At 56.1% G+C, this 27,111-nt stretch overlaps 1 protein-coding gene across 4 annotated transcripts in view; it reads right to left on the bottom strand.

Moving 5' to 3' along the window:
• CADM1 (cell adhesion molecule 1) overlaps positions 1 to 27,111 on the bottom strand; it is a 158,448-nt gene that overhangs the window by 50,701 nt on the left and 80,636 nt on the right. For all 4 annotated transcript variants that reach the window (XM_082493718.1, XM_082493719.1, XM_082493720.1 and 1 more), the window contains exons 2-3: positions 2,197 to 2,343; positions 935 to 1,087 (exon numbers count right to left, since the gene is read on the bottom strand). In XM_082493718.1, coding sequence (XP_082349844.1) covers positions 935 to 1,087; positions 2,197 to 2,343 — 300 coding nt within the window. The remainder of the gene's footprint in view (positions 1 to 934; positions 1,088 to 2,196; positions 2,344 to 27,111) is intronic.

Below are 27,111 nucleotides of genomic sequence, written 5' to 3'. Positions count from 1 at the left end.
GAAAAGATTCAGTATGTGATCAGAGGAGTCTGATTACGGAAAACACACAATTCATAAACTGAACGCTTCCACCGCGCTACGAAGCAGTCATCGTTAATTTATTTTCCCTCCGCGTATCGGATAATTATCGAGAGACATTTTCTACAGCTTTTACTTTCTGGCTGACTTCTTTCTCACTTCACCAAACGAGACGCAACCACTGCGGCTTATCTGCCCTTCTTCCTACGAAACGTGCCTTCACTCGCCCTGGAGAAGACAGGCAGGAGCCGGGGGAGGGCTCGTCGCGCGCAGCCCCTGCCGCTCTGCCCAGCCTTGCGCCGGACAGACACTCCTTCCGGGCTCTTAGCAGGTCCAGACCTGCCCGAAAAGCCAAACGATTCACTCGGGCGCTCTACAGAGCAGTGACAGCACAAAGAAGTAACCCTCGCGGGCTGTCTGCAAAGGAAGGCTGGTGTGAAGCCCCACTCCACAGAGGGCAGGAAAACCTCGCCGCCTTTCCAAGCGACCTGCCCGAGTAAAAGAGAGGCTTGGAAGTGGAGAAGACCTCACGCTTATACCTCTGCTTATCCTCCGAAGCCACAAAAAGGCCGAGAACAAAAAGGAGAAGACCCGAGAACCCCACCAAATAGGACGTAACCTACAAGGAGAGGCCGCGGGCGCGACCAGGGCGGCCTGGCGAGGCCGGAAGGTGAGGCAAGGGCGACGGCGCGCCACCGGACAGCCCGCTCGGCGTTTGCTGGCAAATCGCGTGCCTGCCCTTGCAGCTACTGAGGAGCCGCGCTGCTCTCCAGGGAGAGCAGTCGGCGCGCAGAGCCGGGCTGTGCTTTATCCCTGGGTGGCCGGAGCTCTCCGAGCACCGAGCGGCGCCCCGGCCCGCTGAGCCCGTGCGTCCAGGGATTACAAACTTCACCGCGAGCACCCGTTCGCTCCTTACCGAGCACTGTAATCGTGGTATAAATTTCCTGGGGGGGATCAGTGTAGAGCTGGCAGAAGTACCTTCCTTCATCAGAAATGGAGACGTTCGTCAAGGACACGCGGAGCTCGCTGTTGGAGAAGTTCACCAGCTGGAACCTGCTGTCCTTCAGCGCTGCGGAGCAAGCACACCCTTAGTGACCGCGATGGGAGATGCAGCGTCCCCTCCCACCACACCGCATAGGCAAAGGTCTGCCAAAACACCCGCAGCGTCTCCACAAGCACCCACGGGTTCCCGTCTGCAGCCCCCAACCTGCTTCTCGCTTCTAAGTCTGGGCGGACAAAATATTTCTGTTCTCGGATCATTACAAAGAATCACGATAAGCAAATCACCGGGCACAGCATCACGTCTTTGGACACGGTTTTATTATCACATGTCTGAGGGTCGTGTAGTGCTTATTGTGAAAATACACTTCTACAGGGACCCGCTTCCGACTGCATGCAGTCGATGGGCTAGGGACAGCGTGAAAGGGAAAAGAATCGGGGAAAATAGAGCTTAAAATCCCTTTCCTGACCAGTAACAGCTGCCCAAATTCTTTTCAAGAACGTGGAAACCGAGCGTTTTCAATCTTACCAGCGGAACACCAGGGCCTGGAAGAGCGGCACACGTGGAGCGAGCCGCCCCGCACACCGTTAGACCGCACCGTGCCGGGAAGGGAGCGGGGCGCGCCGTGCGTCTCCGCAACACAGGGCACAACGCGTCCCGTCCCCGCGGTGGCGTTAATGCGGACAATTTCAGGCGTTTGGTTGCCGCTAGCATGCTCCGTGGCAGTGTGACAACAGGGGACACAGCCAGACGCGTTCACTGGACACGGCAGTGACGGGAGGTTCTGTTTTGGTTATAAAGAAGCACAGATTGTCTCGAAATGTTCAGTCTTCAAACCAAACAGATTACCTCTGAGAACATTGCACTGTCTCGGCGTTGCCCTATTCAATTTGTTTGTGTCAGCTAAATATTTGGCACTCAATTGCAATTCACCCTGAATTACTACAATCAATTCCTACTGCAAAGTAAGCCGGTCTGGCTTTTAAAGGGGACCATCAAGGTTTCCATTAAGGAGAAAGATTATGATTGCCTGTCTCATCCACCCTCTAAAGAACTGCCTAAACTTGTGTCTAGTGTCTAGTATTGCATTAAAAGAAGAGATCTCGGCAAACGCTCTCTCCCGAGTGCGAGCGAGGCGCGGGGAAAGTTTTCATCGCACAAGGGAAGATCAAACTTACGCCTGAAATCTCGGAAATAGATCGTTTGTCTGTTGGGATTCAGGAGCTGAATCACGGAGTCATCGCTGTTCTTGACGCGGCAGCTGATGGTGGCGACGTCTCCCTCGACCACCGTCACGTCTTCGGTAACCAGATTCTGGCCATCACCTTAAAGAGAGAGCAAAGATGAAGCAGTCGGAGCAGAAATGACCTCCGCGGGCTCCGTTTGGCGATGAACAGCCCCGCCACCGCCGCAGGCTCGGCGCTCCTGCGAAACCTGCCCAGGGCACGACCCAGGGGCCGCTCCGCCAAAGCGCTCCTGGATTTATAACCCACCAGCTGAAGTGAGGGAAAACTTGTGTTTTCCGCAGGAGGAGCCTCGGGCGGGCAGCGGGGAGGCATTCACCCCGGGTCCCCCGGCCGGCGGGGTTGTAACGAAGCGGGACCCCACCAGTAACCAAGCACGCATCCCTTGCCCAGCCACATCCGGGCTTTGCTGGGGCCGATAGTAATTCCGCAATTACCCGCACGACAAAGGCTCCAAACAGCAACGCCAGCGAATACAAACACCGACCGACCCCCCCCGGACCTGTACTGGCCACCACCACGTTAAAGAGGAGTAACTGGAAGGGAGCTCTGCAGGGGGATCCCGGGAAAAGCACCGCTCCGGGGCTAGCTGTTGGTAGAACGACCTCGGCACGGAGCACGCTTCTCAGTGCACGGGAGCCACTGCTGCCGGTACCGTCGCTCTGCCGCGCTTCACGGCGTCGCCAACGGCAGGGGACGAGGGAAGGGTCTCGCCGGATGCCACCCGCCCCTCCACGCTTTGGTACTCGCACCGGCCTCAGGGGAGCAAGTGCCACGCATGGAAACCGTGCAAATTCCCTTCCTCTCTCAAAAGATGGATTTTGTTAAATTACCTTGAAAGAACAATTCGCTCTAAGAAGCATTTATCCTTTGACTTGAGCAGAGAGACGTTAGGGAACCAGTTTTTACTCACTCCGTGTAATCAGTAGGCGCTATTAATGTCCAGAGGCAGGAAAAAAAGAATTCGATGCAATTATGCTGCGGGAGCCTTGTAATCATTTACAGGTCATCACCTCGAAAACTCTCCTCCTAATGAATCGAATCATTCCATCACATGCGCACCGAGAAATTTGCTTCACATGGTAAAGAATGCAGAGGACGGGGACTGGAAAACAGCGCTCTGCATTTCAATTTTTCATAACTACCGAGCGTCCGTCGGGTGAGGAAGGGAGCCGGAGGAGCGCGGAGCCCAGGCAGGACCGGGACACGCCACCCAGGGGCTCCAGCCCGGGGAACGCTAATTGCAGTCCCTTTGGGTAACGCCTTCGGTTTGCTTTCAGACCACACCGGCCTTACGGAGAAGGAAGCACGGCAAGGCGGGAGAAAGTCGGAACCTTTGCCTGCCCATTTGCCAGACGGGGTGGAGGTACGCGGCCCAGGGTGGGCGGCAGGAGGAGCCCTCTGCCACGAACGGCACGGGGAGCGGCGGGGAGACAGGCCCGCTCCCCAGGCGGCCACGAAAAACGCAAAAATGCAAGTTTTTGATGAAGGTTGCAAGCAGTGAATCTGGGCACATTTTTCTTTCGTCTTGCATTCTCTCCATTTTTCTTTGGTTTTCTTCTGACTTGCGTTTCGTATTTGACATGCCTTGGAAATAAGTGTTTGACAAAAAGTTTGCATCGTTTGGAAAAAAAAAAAGAGATTGATAAACCGCCAGACACCTTTCCACGCCTGGCGGCGCTGAGTTGACATCTCGGCACATTTTTCTGCCCTCTCGGTATAAATTTAATTTCTCCAGATTGATGAAGTTTAAACAGCAACAGGAAAAGTTGTTACCGAACAGAATAACACCCGTGCCAGAGAAGAGCCCCCCAGACCCATCGCAAGGGGCGCAAAGAGCCCGTCACGGATATTTTCTGGCTCCTGCTCCACCTCCCACGAGCCAACTGTGCTCGAAGCCCTCAGGACTGCAGGCGAGCGTCCAGCCGTCCCGCCACGCTATCGGTACCCTCAGCAGTGTCCCTCAACATCTCTAACCACCACAATACATGAGTTTGTCAAGTAATATAACAGAATCATAGAATGGTTTAGGTTGGGAGGGAACTTAAAGGTCATCTCGTTCCACCCCCCTGCCCTGGGCAGGGCCCCCTCCCCCCAGCCCAGGTTGCCCCAAGCCCCGTCCAACCCGGCCTTGAGCACCTCCAGGGATGGGGCAGCCGCAGCTCCTCTGGGCAACCTGGGCCAGGGGCTCACCGCCCCCACAGGAGAGAATTTCTTCCTTCTATCTAGTCTCAATCTCCCCTCTTCCCATGTAGAGCCGTTCCCCCTCATCCCATGGCTCCCCTCCCTGACCCAGAGTCCCCCCCCAGCTCTCCCGGAGCCCTTTAGGCACTGGAAGGGGCTCTGAGGTCTCCCCAGAGCCTTCTCCAGGTTGACCCTCCCCACCTCTCCCAGCCTGTCCTCCCAGCAGAGGGGCTCCAGCCCTCCCAGCATCTCCGGGGCCTCCTCTGGCCCCGCTCCGACAGCTCCGTGTCTTTCCTAATCTACATGACCAGAGGTGAGGGATGCAACTGTGCTGCTTATCAAAACAGAGGTACCGTCTGCGCGCTCCACAGCTTCATACGCGCCCCAGGGGGTTTGCAGCGGAAGCGGTCAGTGGCGGGCAGGGCAACCCACAGCGGGATGACCGTACGTCGCCGTGCCCGTTCCGTGGCGCTGGACCTGGCGCACGGAGCACCGGGGCTGTGGGCACACACGTCCCCTCCCGCACTCGGGGACCGGTCCCCAGCCCACCGCGCAGACCCCCAGGGCACAGCCGGCGCCGGTGCCACGTCTCGCCGTGCCAGAGAGAAACCCCGGACGTGTCCAGCAGCGCCGAGGCGATGCCTAACAGCCACGGGCTCCGGCGTAAACAACATTCAAATATCTCAAAAGCAGCGCAAGCAAAATTATTAAACGTTACTAACTGCTTCTGGGGAATAATTCTATCAAACCCATTCAAAACAAGGCTCTTGCACAAGGATCAGCTTGATATGTTCTCATAAACGCAATATTCACTACAAATCATTAACAAAGCTATTAAGATTCGATTTCCATCTAAGCAATTATTGCTAGCATATTTTTTTACATTTACTTTAAAAGACTCAATCCTATTTTCAATTCATTAAACTGTTCCTTGCGTTTACTGAATTTTACATCAGCTTAGAAGCCTATTTGAATTAATAAGAATTACAGTAGAAGTAATTTAGAAATAAATTATTTGAAGTTCAAGCCACTGAAGCCTTTCATGCCGGGACGCCGCTGCGTTAAGCCCGCTGACTGACGGCTTTACAAGTCCAGCATCCCGGCCCGGGCTGGCACCAGCACCCCTCTCGAGACGGCGTTTCTTCTCCCCGCGGGCCCGGGGCTACCGACGGGCAGGGTGCGCGCAGGGGCACGGGGAACGCACGGCCCGGAGCAGCCAGCAGCTCCAGCCTCCCGCTCTGCGCCTGTTTATCCCGAACCAAAGGGCGTCTAATCCGGCCGCTGTCCGCAGAGCTCCTCCCGCTCTGCTGACCTAAATTTGCTTGCTCAAGTAAAAGCACCAGACCGTACAGGTTAACGCTTTTGGGTATCTGCATTCACGCCTGCTCCCGCTTACCAGGACAAGAAAGTTATTTCCGACAACGGCCTCAATTACAAACTCTAAATTAAATGAAAACGCAAGGCGAACTCGTTAGACCCATCTAAGTGGAAGTTTCTTGGCAAATATTTCCTGGCAGCATGTAAGTATGTTGAGGAGCGTTAGGGCAGACGCGTTGACAGCACTACGATACGATGTTGTAAGAGGAAAGGAAAGATGCAGGGGGCAAACAAAGCGTCAGGACCCAACAGAGAACCCCGGAGGTTGGGAGCAGCCAGGGAAGGCTGCGACTGAAACCCAGCGGCAATCACCCGCCCATCGGCCACGCTGCGGGGGACAGGGCAGGAGTAGGGCCCCCGGGCAAACCCCGGCGGCAGAATGACCCGGGGCAGGTTTTCACCTGCCACCTGTCAACGGGCCGCAGAAGCCCCCCGCGTCGTGCTCGCACGGACGACAGCTTCTCGCCGGTCAGGGCAGCGCACAGCCCGCGAGGCGCCTTCGGGCCGAACCGCCGCAACGCACGTCCACGACAGTGGGGAGCGACTACAGACAGCCGAGATAGATGGGGAGGAGGAAATGCTATGCCGGTTTCCTTTATTACCCAAAGCAATGCTGCGGCCTCATTTGCCGAGCCTCTCCACGCAACGCCAAAAACGTTTTATCCTTATCTGGAAGGGGGAGCACGGCGGCGGGGCGCGACGCCTGCGGAACGGCTTTGGCTAGAGCCTAGACAATTAAGTTTCGCACTTGTCTTTCTGCCTGAGACCACTGCAGTATTTGCTTTTAAGGCTGCAAAGTAAGACGTAGACGGGCAAATTGTGTTTCAAACAAGTTCCTCTTAGCTGGACACAGCCCAGGGACCTTGGCTCACATGCAGCGGTCACATTCAAAATCAATTCTTTCTCCGCTTGTGGCACACCAGGATGGAGTGAAGCGTCAGGGAGAAAAGAGGGGAAGATTAAAAATACGTGCTCGTGCGCACGATTCTTCAATCTCTAACAAAACACGAGCCCCGGGTACTCCATCAGGAGCAGCAGCACTGCCGATTCAGTCTACAGGATACTGACAGCAGCGCTTTCCACGGAAGAGTAATTTTCACGGTACCCGAACTATGGAAGCCCATAAACTTAAACAAAATTCCTCTTAATAAATTGAGTCAAAGGAAACAACCCACACGGCTACACAAACCATTTGTTCATGCGCTCGAGGAAAAAATGACACGATGATCAATCCGCAGAATTAATGTAATTTGAATGTCAAAACTCATCTATCAATTCCAGCTACCTGAAAGGAACGGGGTGGTTAAATAACCAGCCAAAGTTGAGACAAACACCAAGCAGGTTTGATAAACACCCCGCAATCCACCTGCTCCACCAGCTTCGGCTCCCTGCCGCCGCTTCTCTTCACCCAGCAGCTCCCCCCGCTCGCCGTCCGCCCCGGAGACGGCAGCCCCTGGGAAGGAACAGCGCCGACCGCCGCGCGGGAACGCTGCAGCGACCAGAGAGACTTTTTGCCGTGATCAGATACGGGAACCCTTCAGAGCAGGAAAAAGGAGGAAACCACATCGCTATGTAATTTCTCTGCAGATTTGCTTCAAGCAGGGAGAAGCGCCTGGAGAACGCGGTGCTGGGAGGCGGTGCTGGAGCTGCTGCGGCTGCTGGGGGGGTCCCGAGAGAGCGTCCCACAGAGCCGCGGGCCTCACGCTCACTTTTGAGAAGAACGGACAACCCACGCTAATTGTGCCGGCGAGAAAAGGCAATTGCTTTCTACAGAGTTAATTTCATGACATCTTTTCAGACACGACAGGGCGATAACAATTTCGGATGAGATTGCCCACAAAATGCCGGCGCACGACACGGTCCTGCAGCGGCGATGAAAAGGATGGGGTCTGGAGAGCAATGCTCAAAAACACGCAGTAAAAACCAGTCCGCATCCCTCAACGCGTGTTGAAGCCTACAGAAGGAGGGACGCTGTCACCCACCTGCGTAAGCAAAGCTTACTGTGAAAAGTTTAGGGCGAGGGGAGGGCCGGGGCGGAGGCAGCCTGCTGCTGCGGGCACCCCCGCGCAGCCGCCAAGGGAATCCCTCCCGGGCCGGAGCCACGCGGGGCCTTCCCCGAACAACGCGCTTTTCAGTTGGTCCTCATCCGCAGAGGAAAACTTTGGTTTCCACCAAGATTTACAACTCATGTTTCGAAACGGCAACCTTCGCTTCGAATAAGACGTAGTTACCCGTTCTGTGCCCCTGAGCCAAGCACCCCCGAGGCTCTCCTGCACGCCAGTAGCTCGTATTCCCTCTTCGGCACCTCCTCCGCGGCCAGCAACCGACTCGGCGTGGCCAAAACGCAACTCCAACCCACAGCTCCACCTTGCTCTCCGAAGCTTAGACTGCAGCTGACTGATAGGGTCATGCTCACCTCGTACTAATACTTTTACTTTCAAATTTAGCGCGTGCTCTCCTTCCCGTGCCGCTACAGCTAGGCTTAAAAGAACTGCTTTGAGAAAGGAGACTGTTGCTACCGATTCCGGTATCACCTGACGATGCTAAAAGCATCAGTTTCCGTTTGGGGAAAAAAAGATGGGGTGGGGGGAATCAACCTTCCCAGAAGCGATTCCCAAAACATCAGTACTGTGGATCTGCAAAAACACAGGTACTGCTGATGGCTAATGAAGCGCGTTGTTGCCAAGGGAGGAACTACTCCTTCGCGAGGTGCAACGCCTTCAGCTTTCACAGCAGAGACCAATCCTGCGCAAAGGCTCAGCGTTTCTCCGAAGAGGGGATGGCAAAAGGGACGGAGGTGCCAGACTACAGCTTCACGCCATCACCACTGCCGCCAAGACCGCCACCGGCCTCGCCACGTGTCCCCAGAACCGTCAAAGCCGTGCTGAAGCGCCCGGACGCAGCTTTGGACGACCCACCACGCGATCCCAGCGGGTGCCCAGCAGCGAGCCCATGGCCGGGACTGGCCACCACGAGGCCCCGGCTCCTTCTGGCCAACTGCCGCGCGGTCCCCCGACGCCCTCAGCGGGGACAGACCCGCTCCCGCCGCCCCGCGTCCCCAGCGCCGGCTGTCTCGTCGCCTGGTCACACGCTTCACTCAGCTCTGCCATTGCAGGCACCTGTCTCCCCTCTCTCTCAGGACATACTTTAGCGCGTGAACGGCCCCGGCACCTCTCGGCAGCGCCGTGCCCGGCCGGCCCCTCTCCCCGGCACAGCCCCGGCTCCCCCTTCCCGCCGAATCACCCCGCCGTGCAGAGAGAACGTGCGACACGGTGCTAAACACCACTTATTTGCAGGCAGCGTGTTTACGTTATGAAACGCACTTCGGAAAAATATACTGCAAATTCAAGCAAGTCGTGCACAGCTTTTAAATTTGCAGAGAGAAAAAACGCCTTTACAGCTTTCCTTGCTTAAAGAGTTCGAGTAAAAGATGACAATAGCTCCGAACTGACACCAGAGGCTGTATTTACTTTAAACGTCTGTGGAGTTCTGCGTGATGAAGTGGCACCGGGGAATTCTTTCTACTGGTTTGTAACCAAGATGGCAGAGACAGAAAACTGACGTGAAACACTGCGGCAGCGCCGCAGCCGGCTACGGGCGCCGGGTCCGAGGGGCAGCAGCGCCTCGGCTGAATCACGCTCCCCTCAATTCGGAAGATGCTCGGCGTTCCTGACGCCGGAGGCTGCCGGGAGCGCCCCACTTCCAGCGGAGCCCTCCGGAGCGGCAGCCCTCCCCACCACAAAGCGCTAATTGAGCGGAGAGCTAATTGAGCAGAGCACTGACGGGGCTCCGCACGCATCCGGCACAGCACTTGACAAGAACGAACCAGTTAACCCATATCCCACTGAATGATGGAATGAAAATGTTTCTTTTGCTCTTCAGAACAAAAACCTTCGGCACTTTTCCAGCCGGGAGCGTTTCCTGACTTCCCGGAGTCCCTCACCGCCGCCGCCCCCCGTCCCCTGCCGTTCCCGCCGTTCCCAGTAACCACAGCCGCCCAGATTTACGATCTGTCACCTCTGCTGGGACGAGGTGTCACGCTTGTCTTTCTATTCTATATCAATATCTACCCAGATATTGATAGATAAAATTCCAGGGCCATACACGGCCTGTCCCTTCAAAGGTTGCCGCCGGCGGGTGCCGAGGATCGATACCCGCCTCCCCTGTCCCTGCCGGGGGGCACACGGCAAACGAGGCTCCCGGGAACCGGGCAGGATCTGGCAGCGCTCGCAGCCCCAGTGCCGCGCTTTGCAACGCAGCCCGTTCTGCGGCAGGTCTCCGGCTTTTATTCCCCATTTCTAACCAAATCTTGTGACAGAAAGCGATTCATACCAATCGCCAGAAATTTAGTCTTTCAGAGGACGGCCATATTTCAAGCTAATGGGTTCGGACCACTTGAAGCAGAAATCCTACGAGTCACGCTCACCACAATGGAGCTTCTGAGGTCTAAAAGCAAATTTACACGTTTTGCTGCCGCAGCTAAGTCGGAAAGCTGTGTGCTGTATGTTTTTCCTAGTTTAGAACTAATTTCTTAACCCGTCTGACAATTCTTAAATAAAAGATGGTGCTACTGCAGCTTTTTATTTTATTTATATCTATATATCTGTCTACGAAGGGATGCTCAAACAGTTTAACAAACTTTCCAGAACAGCAGCTTTCAAGAGACGAAGCAGCTGATCTCTCGCGTTTATTCTGGAAGGTGATGGTCCATTGTGAGACGATAAAAGGTCACTTACAAATAGACTGTCTTGCTCTCATAAGGTCAGAGGTTTATCGGAGCATCATCCAGAGGAGATCTGGGTGAGCATCGCTCCTCGGCCGCTGCACACAGGAGAGACAGAAGATTTCTTTGTGGCAGGGTGGAGAAAGGGAGGCAGGAGGAGGACGCCGCCCCCGGGAGACGCCTGTGGGCTCTGACGGGGCACTCGCGAAGGGAGAAGCGAGGAGGAGCGTGGAGGAGCGAGCAGCAGCGCAGTGAAGGAAGGGCACAGCCTCGGAAGGACTACAAGGCGGGTACCTTCCCCTCGTGCTCCTCCTTACAGCCGGCCGGCACCGCAAGCCGTCACCCGTCGCGGACACCGCCCAAAACCCAGCGGCCAGGTCTCCCCGCCGCAGGCGGTCGCTCGGAACAGCACAGCCGGGGAGAAGCAGCGTGACGACGCGGGAGGGTCCCAGCAGGCTGCTGCCTCCCTTCGCTGTGGTTAAATAACACTCAATTAGGATCAACACTCATCTATTATTAACGTCTCCCTAATACAGAATTCCTTATCTGCACTTTATCTTGCAGCTACCTCGCCAGCGAGGACACACGCAGCCCGGATCTAAGGAAGGAGACCGCGATCAATCTGGAGTGTAAAACGCAGGTGGAATTCCTTCTCTCTGTCCTGACGCGTTCCATCGGGAGCTGAAGTCCGATGCACGGCAGGCTGCTGCAGGTCAGAGGAGGGAGCGTCGATGAAATATTCCGCTTTCACAGGCAATGAGTGCATTCGGTACATGTACGTTATCGGAGCACCGTTATTTAACAGCGCCGGCTGCCTGACAGGCGCTTCTCTCTCTGCCACGGGGGCAAAGCCGCGGCAGCCTCTGCCGCAACCCGCGGCACGGAAGGAGAGGATTTACGTGTTTGCGGGTTTGTCACCTGCACTGTCGCCTCTATTTGTGCACCGTAGAGGCTGGCAGCAGCCACGTGCTCCGGATTTAGCACGGCACTGGTCACGCTCTGAATTGGCAAGCGTTACCTTTGCAGGAAACTCACCCATCTGCTCTCCCTCCACCTCTCCCTGCGGCCGCCAAACCCGCACTGCCACGGGCATAGATCGGGTACCGCGGCGGGGGACGGTCCCTCGGCATCCTCCGCCCACGGCCGCCAGCGGGGAGCACCTGCAGGGACACGAACCGCCCCGTCCCTCACCTCCGAGACGCCCCTGGGGATGTCCAAGGGTTGGGTGAAGACGCCGTTCCTAATAAAGTTCGTTTTGGTATACACTCAGTTCCCAGAGCCTACGGCCCCTGCTCTGGGCCCCCCAAAAACGCCAGTATGGATTAGTCAGAGCGATGGGATCCTCCACCAGCGAGGGACACCGTTTCGTGTCAGCTGATGGGTTTCATGTTACTCTAAGACATATTTTTTTTTTCACTGTCAGTAGCATCTGTCACAACGTGCAGCTTAATAATCTCTTTTAAACCCAAGAAATCTTTATGTGCATAAAGCACCCGGGATGAATGTTGATCAACACCAGCCTGATCTCTTTCCTAAAGACAGGATCTCCCTTAACCGCCCGCACGTGCAAGTTAGAGCCCTTCTGAAATCTTCAGTTCTGCCACTGCAGCAGGCAAGGAGTAACCGACAGAGTCAATAACAAATGTGCCAACCTGTAGAAAATGTCCCGAAGCACCATGGGATAATAGATAATAAATTGGAATACCTATTTTTCTTGGGGTATTCTGGCCAATTCCCATTCTTTGGCTAAGACAGCGTGCAGTCAGCTTTAAATGACAACGCTTTACTTGCCGCATTATACACAGAAGTTATTTCGTAAGCCTTCAATAAAACACCCGCAGAACTTTTATCCAAAGCGTTTACCGTTACCTAAAACGAGAGGGCAAAATACCCACCAGCTCCCGCAGCCGAGAGCTTGTAGATCTGACCCCCCCTTCCGCGCGCGGCCCCACGGAACACCGAACGCACGAGGATTAAGGCAAGTTAAGGGATTCCCGGTTCCGGCCCATCCCAGCCGCTTTCCCGGCTCCCCGGCGCGGAGCAGATGCCTGCTGTGCTGCGGGGCGGCGACGGGGGGCAACGCCGCAGAGTAAGCGGCGATGGGCCTCCTGCTTTGCCAGCCCCTAGAATTCATGCATTTAACATTTTCCAGGCCCTTTTCCCCCACGATAGGGCAAAAAATGCCGCCGCTATCTTTTACAGGAGGAGCCGGGTTCCTAACGGAAGGCAGCGATGGCAGTTGCTGGGGGCTTCCCCGAAACGGCACGTACAAGTAGGCTCAATAACGCGAAGCCAAAGACACCCCCACACGGCGGAAACAGCGCAAAAAGCAAAATACAGTCACGAAGTGCTCCATCTTCCCGAACGCGCAGCCTAACTCTGCCCCCCAGCCCACTCCCCGGCGGGCGGACGACGGGAAGGTTCACCCCCCCGCGAGCCCCCGGGGCCACGGCGCGGTTCACGCCTCCAATGAGGCGTTCGTATAACCCCGAGCCTTCCTGCGCATCGGGCCCTCGCAGATGGGGCACTTCTGCCGCAAAGCGCCCGTCGGCGGGGGGGCGAAGGGCAGAGCTGGGCGGCCGCGGCGGGACGCTCGGGCAGCGCCGGCGCCGCTCGCCGGCTCTGAACACCCGCCGGCTGCCATGAGAGAGCCGAGAAAGTTCCCAGTTTGCGGCTCTGCCGGAGCCGCGCTGCCGCGGTGGGGAGAGCCGGCCGGAGCAGACGCCGCACTTCACCATCGCGCACCATCCGCGAGGAGGGGGCACTGCCTTCAGGGGTCTTCTCCCGTCCTTCCTTCTTTTAAGCCCCCCCTCACCCCCTTTTTAGTTTTCTTTCAGAGGTACTATCTTTTGTCAAAGGGAGAATGACAAACCCCACCAGTGAGGATTAGGCGTTCCCCCAGAAAAAAGGGGCGGGGGGGGAGGGGGGGGTCGGACCCCATCTCAGCAGCAGCAGAATGATCAAAGCGAGAACTCCTTCCAATTTCTACTTCCAAGAAGGGATGAAAAGGTGTGTTCTAACAAAAGCCTTTAGTCTAGAGCCCAGATCAGACAGCGTGATGAATGCTAGCCTAAAGGGCAACGTATTTGTAAGTTTTAAGTCTCTCGCAACACCAACTGCCCTGATTCATCCCCGCGATAAAGGCAGTTCTGAGAGCTGTTTTACCATATTTTTTATTTTCCAGAAGAGGAAGAAAAAATGTGGAACCGGCCCTCAATCTGCCACCCATCGGATTTATAAATGTTCGTAAGAGACCGGCGCTAATGTCTTTAAGCATTAATCTACTGCTGCAGACTCTGCGCGTCCCCCTTCCGCCTCCGCCCGGCAGTTCTTGCAGGCGGGGGGAAAGAAAACGCAGTTTTGTACTATTCCCCCCTCCTCCCCCCCATCTGCGGGATTTGCTTTGACTAAACCCCCGAGAAGCGGAGAACGGGCAGATGCTGGGCGCGCATTACCGCCCGCTGTCAGCGCTGCCAGCTGAGGGGAAGGCACAAAGCTCTGACCCAGTGTTTATTTTTAAAGACGCAGCGGGCTGGGTACACCTCCTCCTCCTGCCTTGCCCTCCGCGAGAAGCCGTGTCTGTCTGCGGCCCAACAAGGCAAAGGCAAACTCGGAAGGAGGGCAAGAGGAATGGCGTAGGGCCACGATTTCACGCGCTGCGTTAGCCCAGTGCCCCCGACTGCCTCTGCGGTTCCAGCAACGAGGCCACAAAACACATACAGAAACGATGAGAAAAAAGGACATTTTTGGATGTGGTCCTCATCCCACCTTGCTCAAATGACTTTGTGCCCCAAGGCTCCATCCATCCCAAGGCAGGTCCCTGGAGCGGGGCCGGCTGCCCAGCCTGGGGGGGCCCAGGGTGGCCGGGGGGGACCGGGGGCTCGGCGGCACCCGGAGCGAGGGGGCAAAGGGCCAAGGTTGCCGCTCGCCCGGCTCGCCAAACCAGCCGAGCCACGGGAGCCCGACCCCTCGGAGAGCGCCCCTCTCTCTTAGCAAGCGCTCGGCAAATTACATCACATACTTCTTAAAGTTGCAGTTGCCTTTTAAAAATGGATTGTATTTGTTTTTTAATTAAGTCTTCATCTTCGTACAAAAACCCATAGGCCTTGAGGTTTAGATCGTCGTTTTACACAAAAGTAAAATGGTAAATGCCTTTTACACGCAACACCATTAGATATAATTAAGCAATGGGTAAAGCATACATCGTGCTATAAATGTCATTTAGTTTTACAGTTAAACTCATCAACATTTATCAAAACACTGCCTGAAGAAAGAACGAGACAGCTACAGCTACTGACTTCAACTCGCTGCTGTCGGGGAAGCAGCGCGCTCCCAGGCACAACCGCAGCAAGAAAAGCCTTCACATTTCACATTTTCATCTTTCGGACCGAAATGTGAATTTTTTGCGGCGCTCCTGCGTGGGGCTGACTAACGCCGGGACAGGGACCCCCGAGGAGCCCCAACCGCGGGGGCAGGACGAGCAGCATCCCCACAACGCTCCCGACGGCACCCACGTGAACGCAGGCTGCTCCGGGACCGCGCGCGCTGCCCGGGCTGGGGGAGAGCTGCGGAGGGGTCCCCACCGCGTCCCTACACGCGGCGCTGCCGCTGGACGTACAATGGCATTTGGGCGTCTGCTTTCCGGTGAAGGGGGCGTGCGAGCTACCGCAAAAGGGACGGGAAGTGTAAAGAAAGGCAAACATGAGCAACGCGCATCACCAGATGCTGCTGTGCCTGTTCTATTTTAAAATCTCAACGTTTCTTGTTTTCTCCGGAGAAACATTAAAACGTGCGAACTGAGCCCACGAGAAGCAATTTTCAATTGACTGCTCCTCCTTGACACCGGCACGGTAAACACCAGCAGGTATCGGCTCCATCGACGCGGCTGGCGGGCACCCGGCCGGCTGCGAGCTGCGCCGAGCTCCCCGACTTCGCCGCCTTAGACAGACGAAAAGGCAAAACCCCCCCAGATCTGAAGCTGACGTTTCATCGTTACCCATCACTAAACCATTACGCTGCTGCAGTTCCAGCAGCAGCACGGAGAGAATGCTGCGTGTTTCTGCCAGTGTTTGTGAACCCCCCCTTCCCGCCCCCGTGTAAATGCGCGTTTCCAAGGGTCGCGGCTCTCCTCCCCCCGCCGCCCCGGTGCGCCCGGCGTTGCAGCTCTGCAGCAGAAGCGCCGTCTCCTCCGCACAGCGTTGGCAAGGCAACAGGCGTGAAGGCTGCGGCGAGGGGAGCCGGGAAGGACCGCAGCCGCCAGGCAGCGCCTTCGCCACCCGCCTGTCCTCCCCTCTGCATTCCTACCCTGACTGAAAGGTCCCAAGCCGTTCCCGGCACGGGGCTGCCACAACGCTCACAGGGAACGAGCTGGTGGCCGGGGACCGTTCCGAGCGGCTCCGGGAAGCCCTTGGCAGTGCTCAGGGGAAATCCCAAATGCTGGAACGACAATCCGGCTCTTGCCAGCAATGACCACCCCGGCCACTTGGCTTATGCCTTTGCCCGCGCTGCCTGTCTTTAGACAACCCCGTTTCCGATGGGAACGCGCCCTGCGGATGGCAACGGCCGCAAAGCAAAAGCGTTACTAGAGAGGACCTGAGAGCCGCGAGGTGCTTCCCATCTTTGGAGGAAAAAAAAAAACAAACCAAACCCAAATCAGCGAAAACATCCAAGAAACTCATTCTCGCCCCAGTTTCTGGTTCTCAAGTGAGTTTTCCCCACCGCTTAGGGCAGCGTTTTCCCTGCAGCCCGAGCCTGCGGGGGGCCCTGGGAGGGCTGTCCCGAAGCACGGCGCGGGCAGGGAGGGCCGCGGGAGCGCGCGCTCTCCGTGCCGCTCACTCGCTGCGCTTCGACGCTCGGAGCCCAGGCTTCAGAGATGAAAGGAGTTCGCGGTGTATAAATTTGTGCTCCCTCCCAACGATCCTCCTCCTGCCCACCCCGCAGCACGAAAACCACTCGTAGATTAAACTCCTGTCTTCCAGCCCGGTAAACCGCCCTTAAAAAGGGGAGGGGGGACAGATTTACAGCTGCGGCCAGCTGGAAGTACCGCCCGTGATCTCGGAAAGGCACACTACATCCTCGCACCAGTCCTCTGGGTCACCTTGTTTTAAAATTGTGTGCAAATACAGAGACCACTTCACTAAAAATCTATCTTCCTAACTGCTCGAAGCTGAATTTCAAATGCGTGTAACGCAGCGCTTCTATCTGTTTGCTATTCCGAGTTTCTCCTTTGGCCTTATGATAAAAGAATGCAGGAAATTATAACCAACCTTCCCCCCCAGCCCGGAAAAGGGAATTAATTACTGCCAGCACAAAGTCAGAGCTATTCCAATAAACCAAGGCAATCCATTCAAGCGCCGAAAAGCAAGGAAAACATCCTAGAGGCTTGATACCTTGCTAGCCATTCATACCGCGTGCCGCCGTGGATATTACGGAACAGCGGTGCCCGGGACTATCACAAAGCCAACATTATCTCTGCCATTATTAGAATTAAATAAAGCCTCCCCTTCCTGCACGCAGCGCCAATGTGGCCGGCATTACAAAGCGACCTCCAAAAGCCCGCAGCTTCTCGCCGCGCCCGGCTTCACGGTGGGGTTTACTTCTTTGAGCCAGGATTAGACGATCGCGGCGATTAGCGACAAGGCTCCTCGACGCGAGAAGACACGTGTATGCGCTCGGTGCCACCCAAAGCCGGTTGGTGCCGCGGATGAGCTCTCCAAGACACCCCCGGGAAGAGCAGCGCGGGGACCAGGGAGGGATGCTCGGCCGGAGGGAGCCACCGTTCGCTCCCGTCCCAACACCGGCGTCCCAGCCCGGGCCACGCTGCCGTCCCACTGTCCCCTCCCTCCCTCCCCGCCACGGCCCACCGGCTCTCCGGCGCAAGCCAGAGGAATCCGACAAACCGCTTTTTTGCTGCGGTTTCGCGCAAAACGGGGCGTTCGTGGTGGGAGCGCCCAAGAGGGAGCAGCCCCTCGGTGCTGCCGGTTCCGTGACTCCCCAGGGCAGACGGCTGCGCTCGGGCAGCACGAGGCTCGCGTGGCGGGCAGCCCGCACCGGCGGCGGGGTTGGGGAGAACAAGGGCTAGCAGCCTTCCCCGGGACGCAAGCAGACCGCCCGTGTGTACACGGCCTCCCCTCTTCTTATTCGTAAAGGCAGTAATGGTATTTCAAAATCACACCCTCGCGCAGCTTCTCCTTCTGTTCCTCTTCTCAAAGCCGAGCACAGTCCCATCGTTCCGCTGACGCGTCACACCAGAGACACGAGACCTTCTACAGATGTTGCCGACGGCAGCTGAAAATCTGCTAGACATTTGCTTAGCATTTCTTGAAAGAACAATTTAAATTATACACATTCTTCACCATTCTTTCCCCAAACCCCGACAGTTTGAAGAGGTCTGCTTAGTTTTGCCAGCTTTTCAGGAACTGTAAGACCGGCCCTCTCGCTCTCGTGCTCAGCGCATCAAGGGCAGAATACTTAAAAACAAGACTCATTTTTAAAGGAAGTACTCTACAATAAATAGCTCGGCAGCACAGCCGTGGCAGTTGGAGTTTTCAGCAGCTGACCGCTTTATTCGGGAGCCGCGCTGGCGTCGGAGAGCAAGAAGTTCCCCCCCTCATTCACTTGCTTTTAACAACACTGTATATAAACTCCTGTAATTTACAGTGAGGTCTGTCAAAAATCCCCTTCCTTAAAGCCCAGAAACCCCGACCTTTCAATAGCGCTGCTGTCAACGACCTATACGATGCCCCACGTTTCAGAGCTACAAACATTAAGTGCAATTCATCGCGGGTATTTCTACAGCGAGCCACTGAAATGGCAGCCCGGCTCAATCTGCCTTTTAAAAGCAGTTTATAAACTTTGAAAGGGCTTTTGCTGAAATGCCACTTGGGTGGTTGCCATACGGAAGGTGCTTTTGGTTTCCCTTTTTTTTTTTTTAAACCTGCCAGGGCTGTACATTACTGAACCGATTTCAGCAGGGCTGAAAGAGTGACACCACTTTGCAGGTACCATAAATCCTTTAATCCCTGCGAGGCGCTGGCGAGGTTCCACCTCCACCGTTAGGTCCGTACCTCCCCCAGACCCCGGGAACACCATCCCCTCCGCAGCGAGTGCCCCTCTCACCTCCGGGGGCTGCTGCTGGAAGGAAATTCCGCGCCGTGGAGTACCCATCCCGTGGGGGGCGCTTAATTAAGCTCATCGGATGGGCTAAAACACTCGGGTTTTGTGGAAAAACACTTTGACACAGTCACTGTACTGAAAGTGAGCTCGGTGACTTCAACCAGGAAAACGCCGTTTTCCTACCGCAGCCCTCTGCTTTGGCAGCCGCTCGTCCTCCCGTGCGCAGCCGGAAGGCGGAGCGCCCAGCGAGCCGCGCTCTCCTCCGGCGGGGTGAGCTACCCGTCGCCTGCCGCGGGGACGGCCACCAGCAGCCGTCGCCGGCGGACGAACGGCTCTTCCGTTTGGCTTGCGTTACGAGAACAAAACAAACCATCATGAATCATAAGGTTTTATGGGTTTGCTGTTTCATGTAATTTCCTAAAAAACAACCCCAAATTACATTCTGCTCATTAGCAAACCTTTCTGCGCAGAGGGGAGGGTTGTGAGAGCACACAGCAAGCCGATTACAGGGCGGCAGCGCGGGGGACAACGGATAATGACTGAAGTCAAATTCCATTTTAATACGCCCAAAGAAACAATAGCGTCATCAAACGGGGGCAGGGAATTGGAAAAGAAGGAAATTCAGCTGCCACACTCTTTGTTTTAATCCGAAACGCGACGTAAGGAACTAACCTTGTCACTCCTCAGCCGGCGGCTGCCGCTGCCGGGCGATGCGGCCAACTTGCAGCTGGGGCGGCCCCTCGGCGCCCGCCCGGCACAGCACCGGCACCGCGAGCCCGTGGCTCCCTCCCCGCCGCCGGCTCGGCCATGGCACCGCCGACCGGCGCTTTGCGAGCGCTGGACTGCAGGACGGGAAACCCTCATCCCCCCGAACCTCCGACCAGACACCTCCAGCTCACGACTGCGAGTCTGCATTCGCTCACCCCAAACGTGCAGCGGCCCGTTGAGCTGCGGGGACGCCCGGCGCTGGTACGGGAGCCGCACTGCTGCTCTGTGTCAGACTGACCCCCTGTATACCCTGCACCTCTCATCTGATGCAAAATCCCAGCGGGATGAGGTCTTCATGCTGGCTCAGAGCGTTTTTTGGGTTTTTTTCTAACGAAACATCAGCAAAACATATGCTGATCGGCAAGTGACCCGCGTAGACACAAGGACGGCCGTCTCTGAGCAGACCTGCAATAATTCACTGCAGAAGCCAAAGAGATTTTTCACAGAATTATCGGAGTTGGAAGGGACCTCTAGAGATCATCTAGTCCTTATTCAAGCTTCACTTCTTGTTTGGCACCTCCCAAACTCTAAAGAAAACATTCAGAAGCAGCAAACTGGAACCCCCCCCAGTACAAACCCCGGGCCACCAACGCCTATACAGAAGAGGGGGGTGGTTCATTTATGAAATGTACGTTTTAATACGCTTTCTCATGTGGAGGTGCTCCGCTATGGCACCGCCACACGCTGACATCAGCTTTGCCCTTCTGCCTGGGACTCTGCGAAGGGCAGCGCGACCCGGGAACCGCGCGCCCACCCACGTGCGAAGCTCCCGCCTTACTCCGAGGTTTTCCCAGCCGCTCCTGACCGATCTGAAACAAGGAGGTTTTGGTGCTTCGGGACCGGGCTCCCACCGCGAGCAGCACCCACGGCACGGCTCGGCTCGGCTCCTGGGGAGCCCTGTCCCAACACCTCCCGGCAAGGCCGGAGAGCTGCTGCCTTTGTGCACGGCAAGAAGCGGAGCGGGAACTCTGCCACGAGGCATGGAGGACGGCCACCAGCCTACGTGACGCAGCGCCCATCGCCAGCGTCCAGCCTCTGCTCGTTGCCCGCAGCCCCGCCGCGGCGGGGGCGTTAGGGAGCAACCAGCTCGGCCGGAGCAGCTCCTCCATCTCCCACCACGTCACAGCTAATGAGGACGGGGCCGAAGGCAGAGAAAGCAAACCTTCTTCCCAAGGACTGTGTGATCTTTTTGCTCTGATGAGACCCACCCAGCTGAGAAAACGACCTGGCGTACTTTTCTGGTCTGAAAAACGCTCAATCGTGCCTCATCGCCATCGCCAAAAACCATTAACGGCGAAATCCAAAGAGCCACAGCTTCTCAGCCGTTTTCCCTTGCGAACGGCGCTCTCCCCCCGGGCTGGAGCTGGGGACACGCAGCCAGAGCGAGAGGGAACGTTTCGAATGGAGAACCCAATTAACAAGCCCACGTCTATTCACGGGAAAAGGTTTTGCAGCTTCCATTGAAAGTTCTGCTTTTGTCTTCCTGCCGCCCCTTCCCAAAGCGAGGGCTCATTACTGATGTAGAGCAGTTCTGTAATTGGTTGGGAATGTGGTTCTCGCACAATACCCCGGAGAGGCTGCTTTATGAGGTCTCCGAACGCTACTGAAGAAAGCCGTGAAAACCCCAAAGCCAGATGCCTGGCCCCAAACCAGGGAACTTGGCTGGCCCAAAGAGGTTTCCATCGCGCTGGCACCGTGCTGCCGCAGCGTCGCGCTCCTGCGAGGGCGGCACTCACACAGGAATACTGTGGAACAAAGCGCGATGGCTGCCGCGTTCTGCCAGCTCCGCCGTTCGGCTTTGGGCAACGGCCTCTGACCAGCGCCCAACTGCGGCTTTCTGCAGGTGAGGCCGTACGCGTCATCCATACCTCACCTTCTTCGGGAAAGGCACAGCTCACGGGATGCACACGCTCACGCCTCTTTTGCCCAGAGAGGCTGTTGAGGCCCCATCCCTGGAGGCGTTCAAGGCCAGGCTGGACGTGGCCTTGGGCGACCTGGGCTGGGGGGAGGTGTCCCTGCCCACGGCAGGGGGTGGGAACTCGATGGTCTTCAAGGTCCCTTCCAACCTAAACCATTCTATGATTCTATAACGTCGCTTGGATGGATCAGACCTCAGCGCAGCATTTAGCTGAAGGCAACGCTCCGAGCGTTGGTCTCCAAATGCGTTTTTACCGTTTTCAGATTTCTGCACGCAGCCTTTGCTGTCTCACAACCCCTATAGCAACCACAAAGAAACTCGGCACCTCTACTGCTAAAATTTTGCACGAGTATGAATGTGAAGGCTGAGAAACAGGGAAACAGGCGAGAGGACGGTCTCAGAACTGCGGCGAGAGCTACTCGCCCATCGGCAGCCCCCCAGCCACGGGAAAGAAAGCAACGCGGTGGAATTACCCACCGAATTAATTGCTCTCCTGTGGATGAGAGCAGAGTCTGGGGAGAAGACACATCTTCCAGTTTCTGCCCGAACTGGACGATGAGGGACGAGCCAGGGCAAGGAGAGGAGACACGGCCAGACAAGCGCCTATTCCCTGCCCCACGGGTGGGCCCTGTAGGCAAGAGGCTCCCGCCGGAGCGTCCAGGGCAGCCACGGACCGACCGTGCGGTACACGCGGCGGAACGCACAGCACGGGCGAGCCCCGCTACGGGAATTTAAACACTAGGGGTGTCTACAGTGGCATCGCTTCGGTGCCAAAAGCGCTCTGGGAAGATAAAATACAGCCAGCGAACGCCTCTCAGCGAGACCGCCACGCTGGAGAAGCCAGCCCTCCGCCTAAGGAACGGCGCCGCGCAGCAGCGGGAGCTGCCTCTGCACACCTGCGGGACGCAGCAGCGCACCTGACGGGCACGGAACCGCTGCCCACCACCAACGGAAGGATTTTTCGTAGTTCAGCGCATCTGCTGCCGCCGTTATCTTTGCCCCTCACGCTGCAGCATCCCGAAATCCCCTGCTCCCGGAGTCCCGCTGCCCACCAGAGCTGCGAGCGGGCAGCAGAAAAAACAATGTGCAGCTGTGGATTTGGCAAAAAAAACCCCGTAGGGTAGCGCTGCGAGGCTTCGGAAGCCGAGAGAACGCACGGATGCTCACAGCAATACTCACAGCGAGGAGCGGAAGCACTCCGCCAGCTAGCATGAACCCACACAACCCACGTGAAACCCGCCCATGCGTCACAGGCACAGCATGCCACCGGCAACCGGCCCGGGCTCCCCGCTCCCCCTCTCACCGGCCGCAAAACGCACCTCCTCGGCGACCTCGGGAGGGAAGAGAGCATCTCCTGGCTCAGGGTGCAGAGTCCACCTCCCTCTGAGCTTCATCTACCATCCCACCAGGAGCACTTCAAGGCCGGCAACGAAATGAGAACAGGATAAAGTAGAAGTGCCAAAAAAAAAAAAAGGAGGTATGGAAAGTCCTTAGGGCTGAGGCTCTGGACCACAGGAAGTTTACCTTTTTATTCATTTGACACAAATGCGAGTTCTCCTTGTGCTTGCCAGCGAAGACGCCTTCCCGGCACCCCCTTCCCCGGAGGGGGTTACAGAAAGGAACGTTTGCTGGCACTAGCGCCCGCGGCCTTTCAACGACAGTCTTTCTACGAGAACGAAATTTTGGACTGGGTTGCTAAAAGCATCGGTCTGCTCATCAATCTAAGAGCAGCATCTTTAAAGGTCACAAGTGGAAAAAAAAAAAATAAAAAAAATCAGAGACTCATTCTAATTCCTTGCAAACAGGAGCTCGTTTTTCACAAATCCACCCTGCAGTGCTCAGTAACATGACCTTTCACTTACAAAGAGAACAGCGGATTTCTGTCTCTCATGTGTTAACCTCCCTTCTTTTCCATAAATTAAACAGAGTCTTGATACCATCAGAACACGCTTTTCCAGCGGTCCCCCGCAAGTTTCCACAAGCCGCTTCGGTTTTGGCGATTGCTGAGGGTATTGAGCCCATACAATCCCGGGCAAGCAGAAAAAAGCCAAACTGCAACAAAAAATGCAGACGCACAAAGTTTGTGGGCAAAACCCTGACAATTACCTGCCCAGAGGTTTAACGTAGCATGGGCAACAGGCAGGTGCCTTAGTATAAACGTGCGCTTTTCTGTGGGTAACCACAGAGTCCTGGACGCCGCCCCAATCCTCCTTGCGCGTTTGTTAACATGCTTTCAGGATGCTACGGGCTTCTCCGAATGGGAATTTTTAATGGTACCCGGTATCTATGAAGACGGTACAAAGCAAGGAAACTTCCCGACGAGAACAATACCTGTCCTCTCGAAACCTCTCAGTTGCTCAACATCTATAAAAAACGCAAATCAAAACCAGAGTCAAGCTGGAAAATACATGGAAGCGGAGCTGAGTACCATCTGGAGGACAAAACGGAGCCCCCGGGGAGATGGCAGCATGCTTTTTTTCAACCTTGGTCGATTTTAACCACTCCAGACTGCAGACCCCAAAGCAGAAGCAGCCCAAAAAGCCGGAGTCCCTTTTGGGGTGGGGGTGCTAACCCGCGTTCCCATCCAAGGAGGCAAAGGAACAGAGGTATCGCCTCCTACAATGCAGTACACCCACAAACAGGCTTTATGTGATTTGCTTGGAAAGCCACACGTTTAACATAATCGTTACATTTTGGCAGCTAAAAAAGTTGGCAAAACGAATATAGGTTGATCTTCTACTTCTGCGCTTACTCATAATGATCTTTATTGCTTGTGTGATCTTTGCCTACTTGTTTGCACTGCTTCATCTCTTTTACGGGAGCAGAGCAGACGACATTTACCACTGCTGTTTTGCAATTACCTCTTATTTTAGCTGAAGGTATCCGAAATGTCAGCATGGGATTCCACCCACACCCGCTGCTGCCCAACTTCGCTTTGGCCAGAAACCCTCACGCGTCTCCACCCGGCCTCGCGATTCCTCCCGCCCGACACGTCGGCCTGCAAAGGAGCTCGCACCGTCCTAGAAACCGTCCCGCGGCGTGGAGGTGATCAAAGGTGGGTCCCCGAGGGACGGCATAACCTTCCCCGTCCCCCGGCAAACGTGCCACGCCAGGTCAGCGCGTCCCAGGCTGGACACCGGTGGAGTACCGAAGTGAAGTACACCGTTCATCTCGCACGCTTGTAAGGGAGACCGAAGTGAAGAGTACCTGTCACGCTCCCCTGCTGCTCTCGCAGGTCTGTTCTGAGCATTACGCGTGCTCTTCCCCTCTCTGACACGTACCGTCATCGCCCGACTAACGCCAGTACGATTTGCCAATTTATAAGGCATCGCGGCAGCAGTACGCAGGGCTGCTGCCTTCTGATGACTGCCACTAGCGTGACAACGGGATTTGACTACTAGCCACGAGGTCAATTGGCTTCCCGGGAGCTGAGTCAGATCCTCTCTACCATGCAAAACTCCAGAAAGAGTCCCTCAGCCTACATTCCGTAAGGGAAACCTTTCACAGAGTTGGAGGAACGGGAGACCCGCTTGAGCCAGCCGCCTGCGTCTCTGCTGGGCCCCGGCTATGAAAACCCGAGTGCTGCAGTAACGAGAGTGAGAAGTTCCCAAGTACTCCAACGAACGAAGAGTCACGGTCAATGAATGAGCTTCTGCGGGTGTCCCACTGGACCCCCCGCTGGAGGGCCTGCCGAGAGCAGGGGGCACAGGCAGACCCACCTACGATCGCAGGCACCGGCCCAAGGAATGGGAGGCAGACAGACAGACAAACGTTCTGTTCCACGATGGCATGGAAGGGTCGCTTGGGCCCTTTGCGGGTTGATGTAACGGAGCCCTAAGCACCCATCCTGATTGCTCCTGGCCGCTTCCGCCTCCAGCAAAATTTTCATCCAAGAAAAACGGGGTAAGAGATACAAAACCAGCAGAGATTGTGCAAAACAGCGCTGACCGGCAGGTTGCGTCTCTTCCCGCTCTGCCGACAAGCGGATCCCGTAAAAATATCCCGTATTCCTCCTATTACCAAAAATGGGGAACTAGTAGCAGCCCTCCCTCGGTCCTCCTGGCAGCGGCGGGCGGTGAGTGGGCTCTGCTGAGCTATCAGGACCAACACTATCCGCCTGTTTATGAGCGACGAGATTAGAGCTCAAGGCAGCGCGTGGGGGGCTGTGGGATGCATTCGCATCAAGTTTTGCGAGCTCTCGAAAGAGATCTGGCAGATGACTGTGTTTCTCACCACCCCCGGGCTTCGGAGGCGAGCCAAGGATGAGTCAAAGGCTTCAGTCAGAGGGGAGCATCCCGCCTAAGGACCGCACTCGGCTGGGATGCACCGGCAAAACCTTCTGTCCTGACTCAACGAGCGACCTCACCTCGAGAGCTAATTCCCTTCCACGTGTTCATGAATTATTGATCTCTGCTGCTGTGTCGATAACAGGCGGGCAAAGCAGATCACAAGCAATCCGCGCTTCGCAAGGAGGAGATAGCAACACCGCAGAACTCGGCGCAAGGAGAGAAAAAGTCTCGTTTCACAAATTTCAGTTCAGTTGCCTATTGCCAGCAACTCCCTCCATCCATATCTTTATCGCTGTTATTTTGTATCAGCGCCGCGCTTCTAATTCTAACTTTGTCTGGAAAATATTTCTGAGAAGAGCCTTTGTTCGCCACCCACCGCCGCCAGGCTGCTGCCAGCTCCCGCGGCGGCAGCGCAGACAGCACGTGCCAGATGAAGAGAATGGCATGTACCTGTCAGTCTTTGCACGAGCAGCTATTTCTGCCGCGGATTTACATGCGCAGCCTCCCGCGTACGGCTCGAGACCTCCATTTTACGGAGGGAGCTGATGTTGCCTGCCCGCTGGCCGGTCGGGCTGTGCCAGCGCCGGGGCGGCCCCGGCTGCCGTGGGACGGGGCTAATCACCGCGGCGCTCAGCTCACGGCTCGCTTCTTTGCAGATTTAATTAACTCAAAAGGCTTTCGCCTTCGCAGTTGCAAAAAAAGTATTTTCCCTCTTAAACCAGGGCGGTAGACCTAAACCTCCAACCAGTTCCGAGACATCGCGAAGCTTAAGGAGAACTGATGAGAAACTAAATAAAAATGCTCTTTTGTGTTCAGACCCGGTACGCTCCGACGTTTCGATTCTCTTTTGCGCTGGCGAGCTCCAGCACAACACCCTGTCCCGCCGACGCCTTTTGGACGACGCTTTTTGATGTACCTCCCCAAACCGTGGCCTTGAATGCCTAAACACAGCCGAGAGAAACAGGACCGCTCGCCCACGCCTGTGCAAAGGAGGTCGGGGGGAAACTAACACCTCAACTGCTCCAGGGAGGAAAGTACCCGTTTTGTATCGAGTAAAAATTTCTGAAAACATGTTATTGCAGGAAGCTGTACCGGACTCCAAACCGAAACACAAGCGTGCGCGGTAGTATTCTTCCCCGCCTGAACATATTCTTCCACACATAAAAAGATGGGTGACATGGTTTACGTTTGATAATTTTTTGGCCAGGATGTATTCGCCGAAGAGAGCTGCTTAACAAGCGTTCCCCCGTTCAGCACCTGCGACGTCCCGGTTCTCCCTAGGATGTTCCTGCCCTCAGGATGGTAACGGGGGGGGACGGTGGAGAGGCAGACACGCACCGGCGTACACGGGAGGAGCGCTGACCGGGAGGCCCGGAGCACCTGAGAGCCGGGGCGGGGAGAAGACGGTCCAGCGCTCGGGCACAGGGAATAAATTGGGGATTTCTGTTCTGGCCTGACCGGAGGAGGCGGCTCAC

This window comes from Vanellus vanellus, assembly GCF_965231255.1.
Source record: "Vanellus vanellus genome assembly, chromosome: 21".
Classification (NCBI taxonomy): domain Eukaryota; kingdom Metazoa; phylum Chordata; class Aves; order Charadriiformes; family Charadriidae; genus Vanellus; species Vanellus vanellus.
The sequence above is the reverse complement of the archived record's forward strand: the minus strand, read 5'-3'. Positions and strand labels throughout refer to the sequence as shown.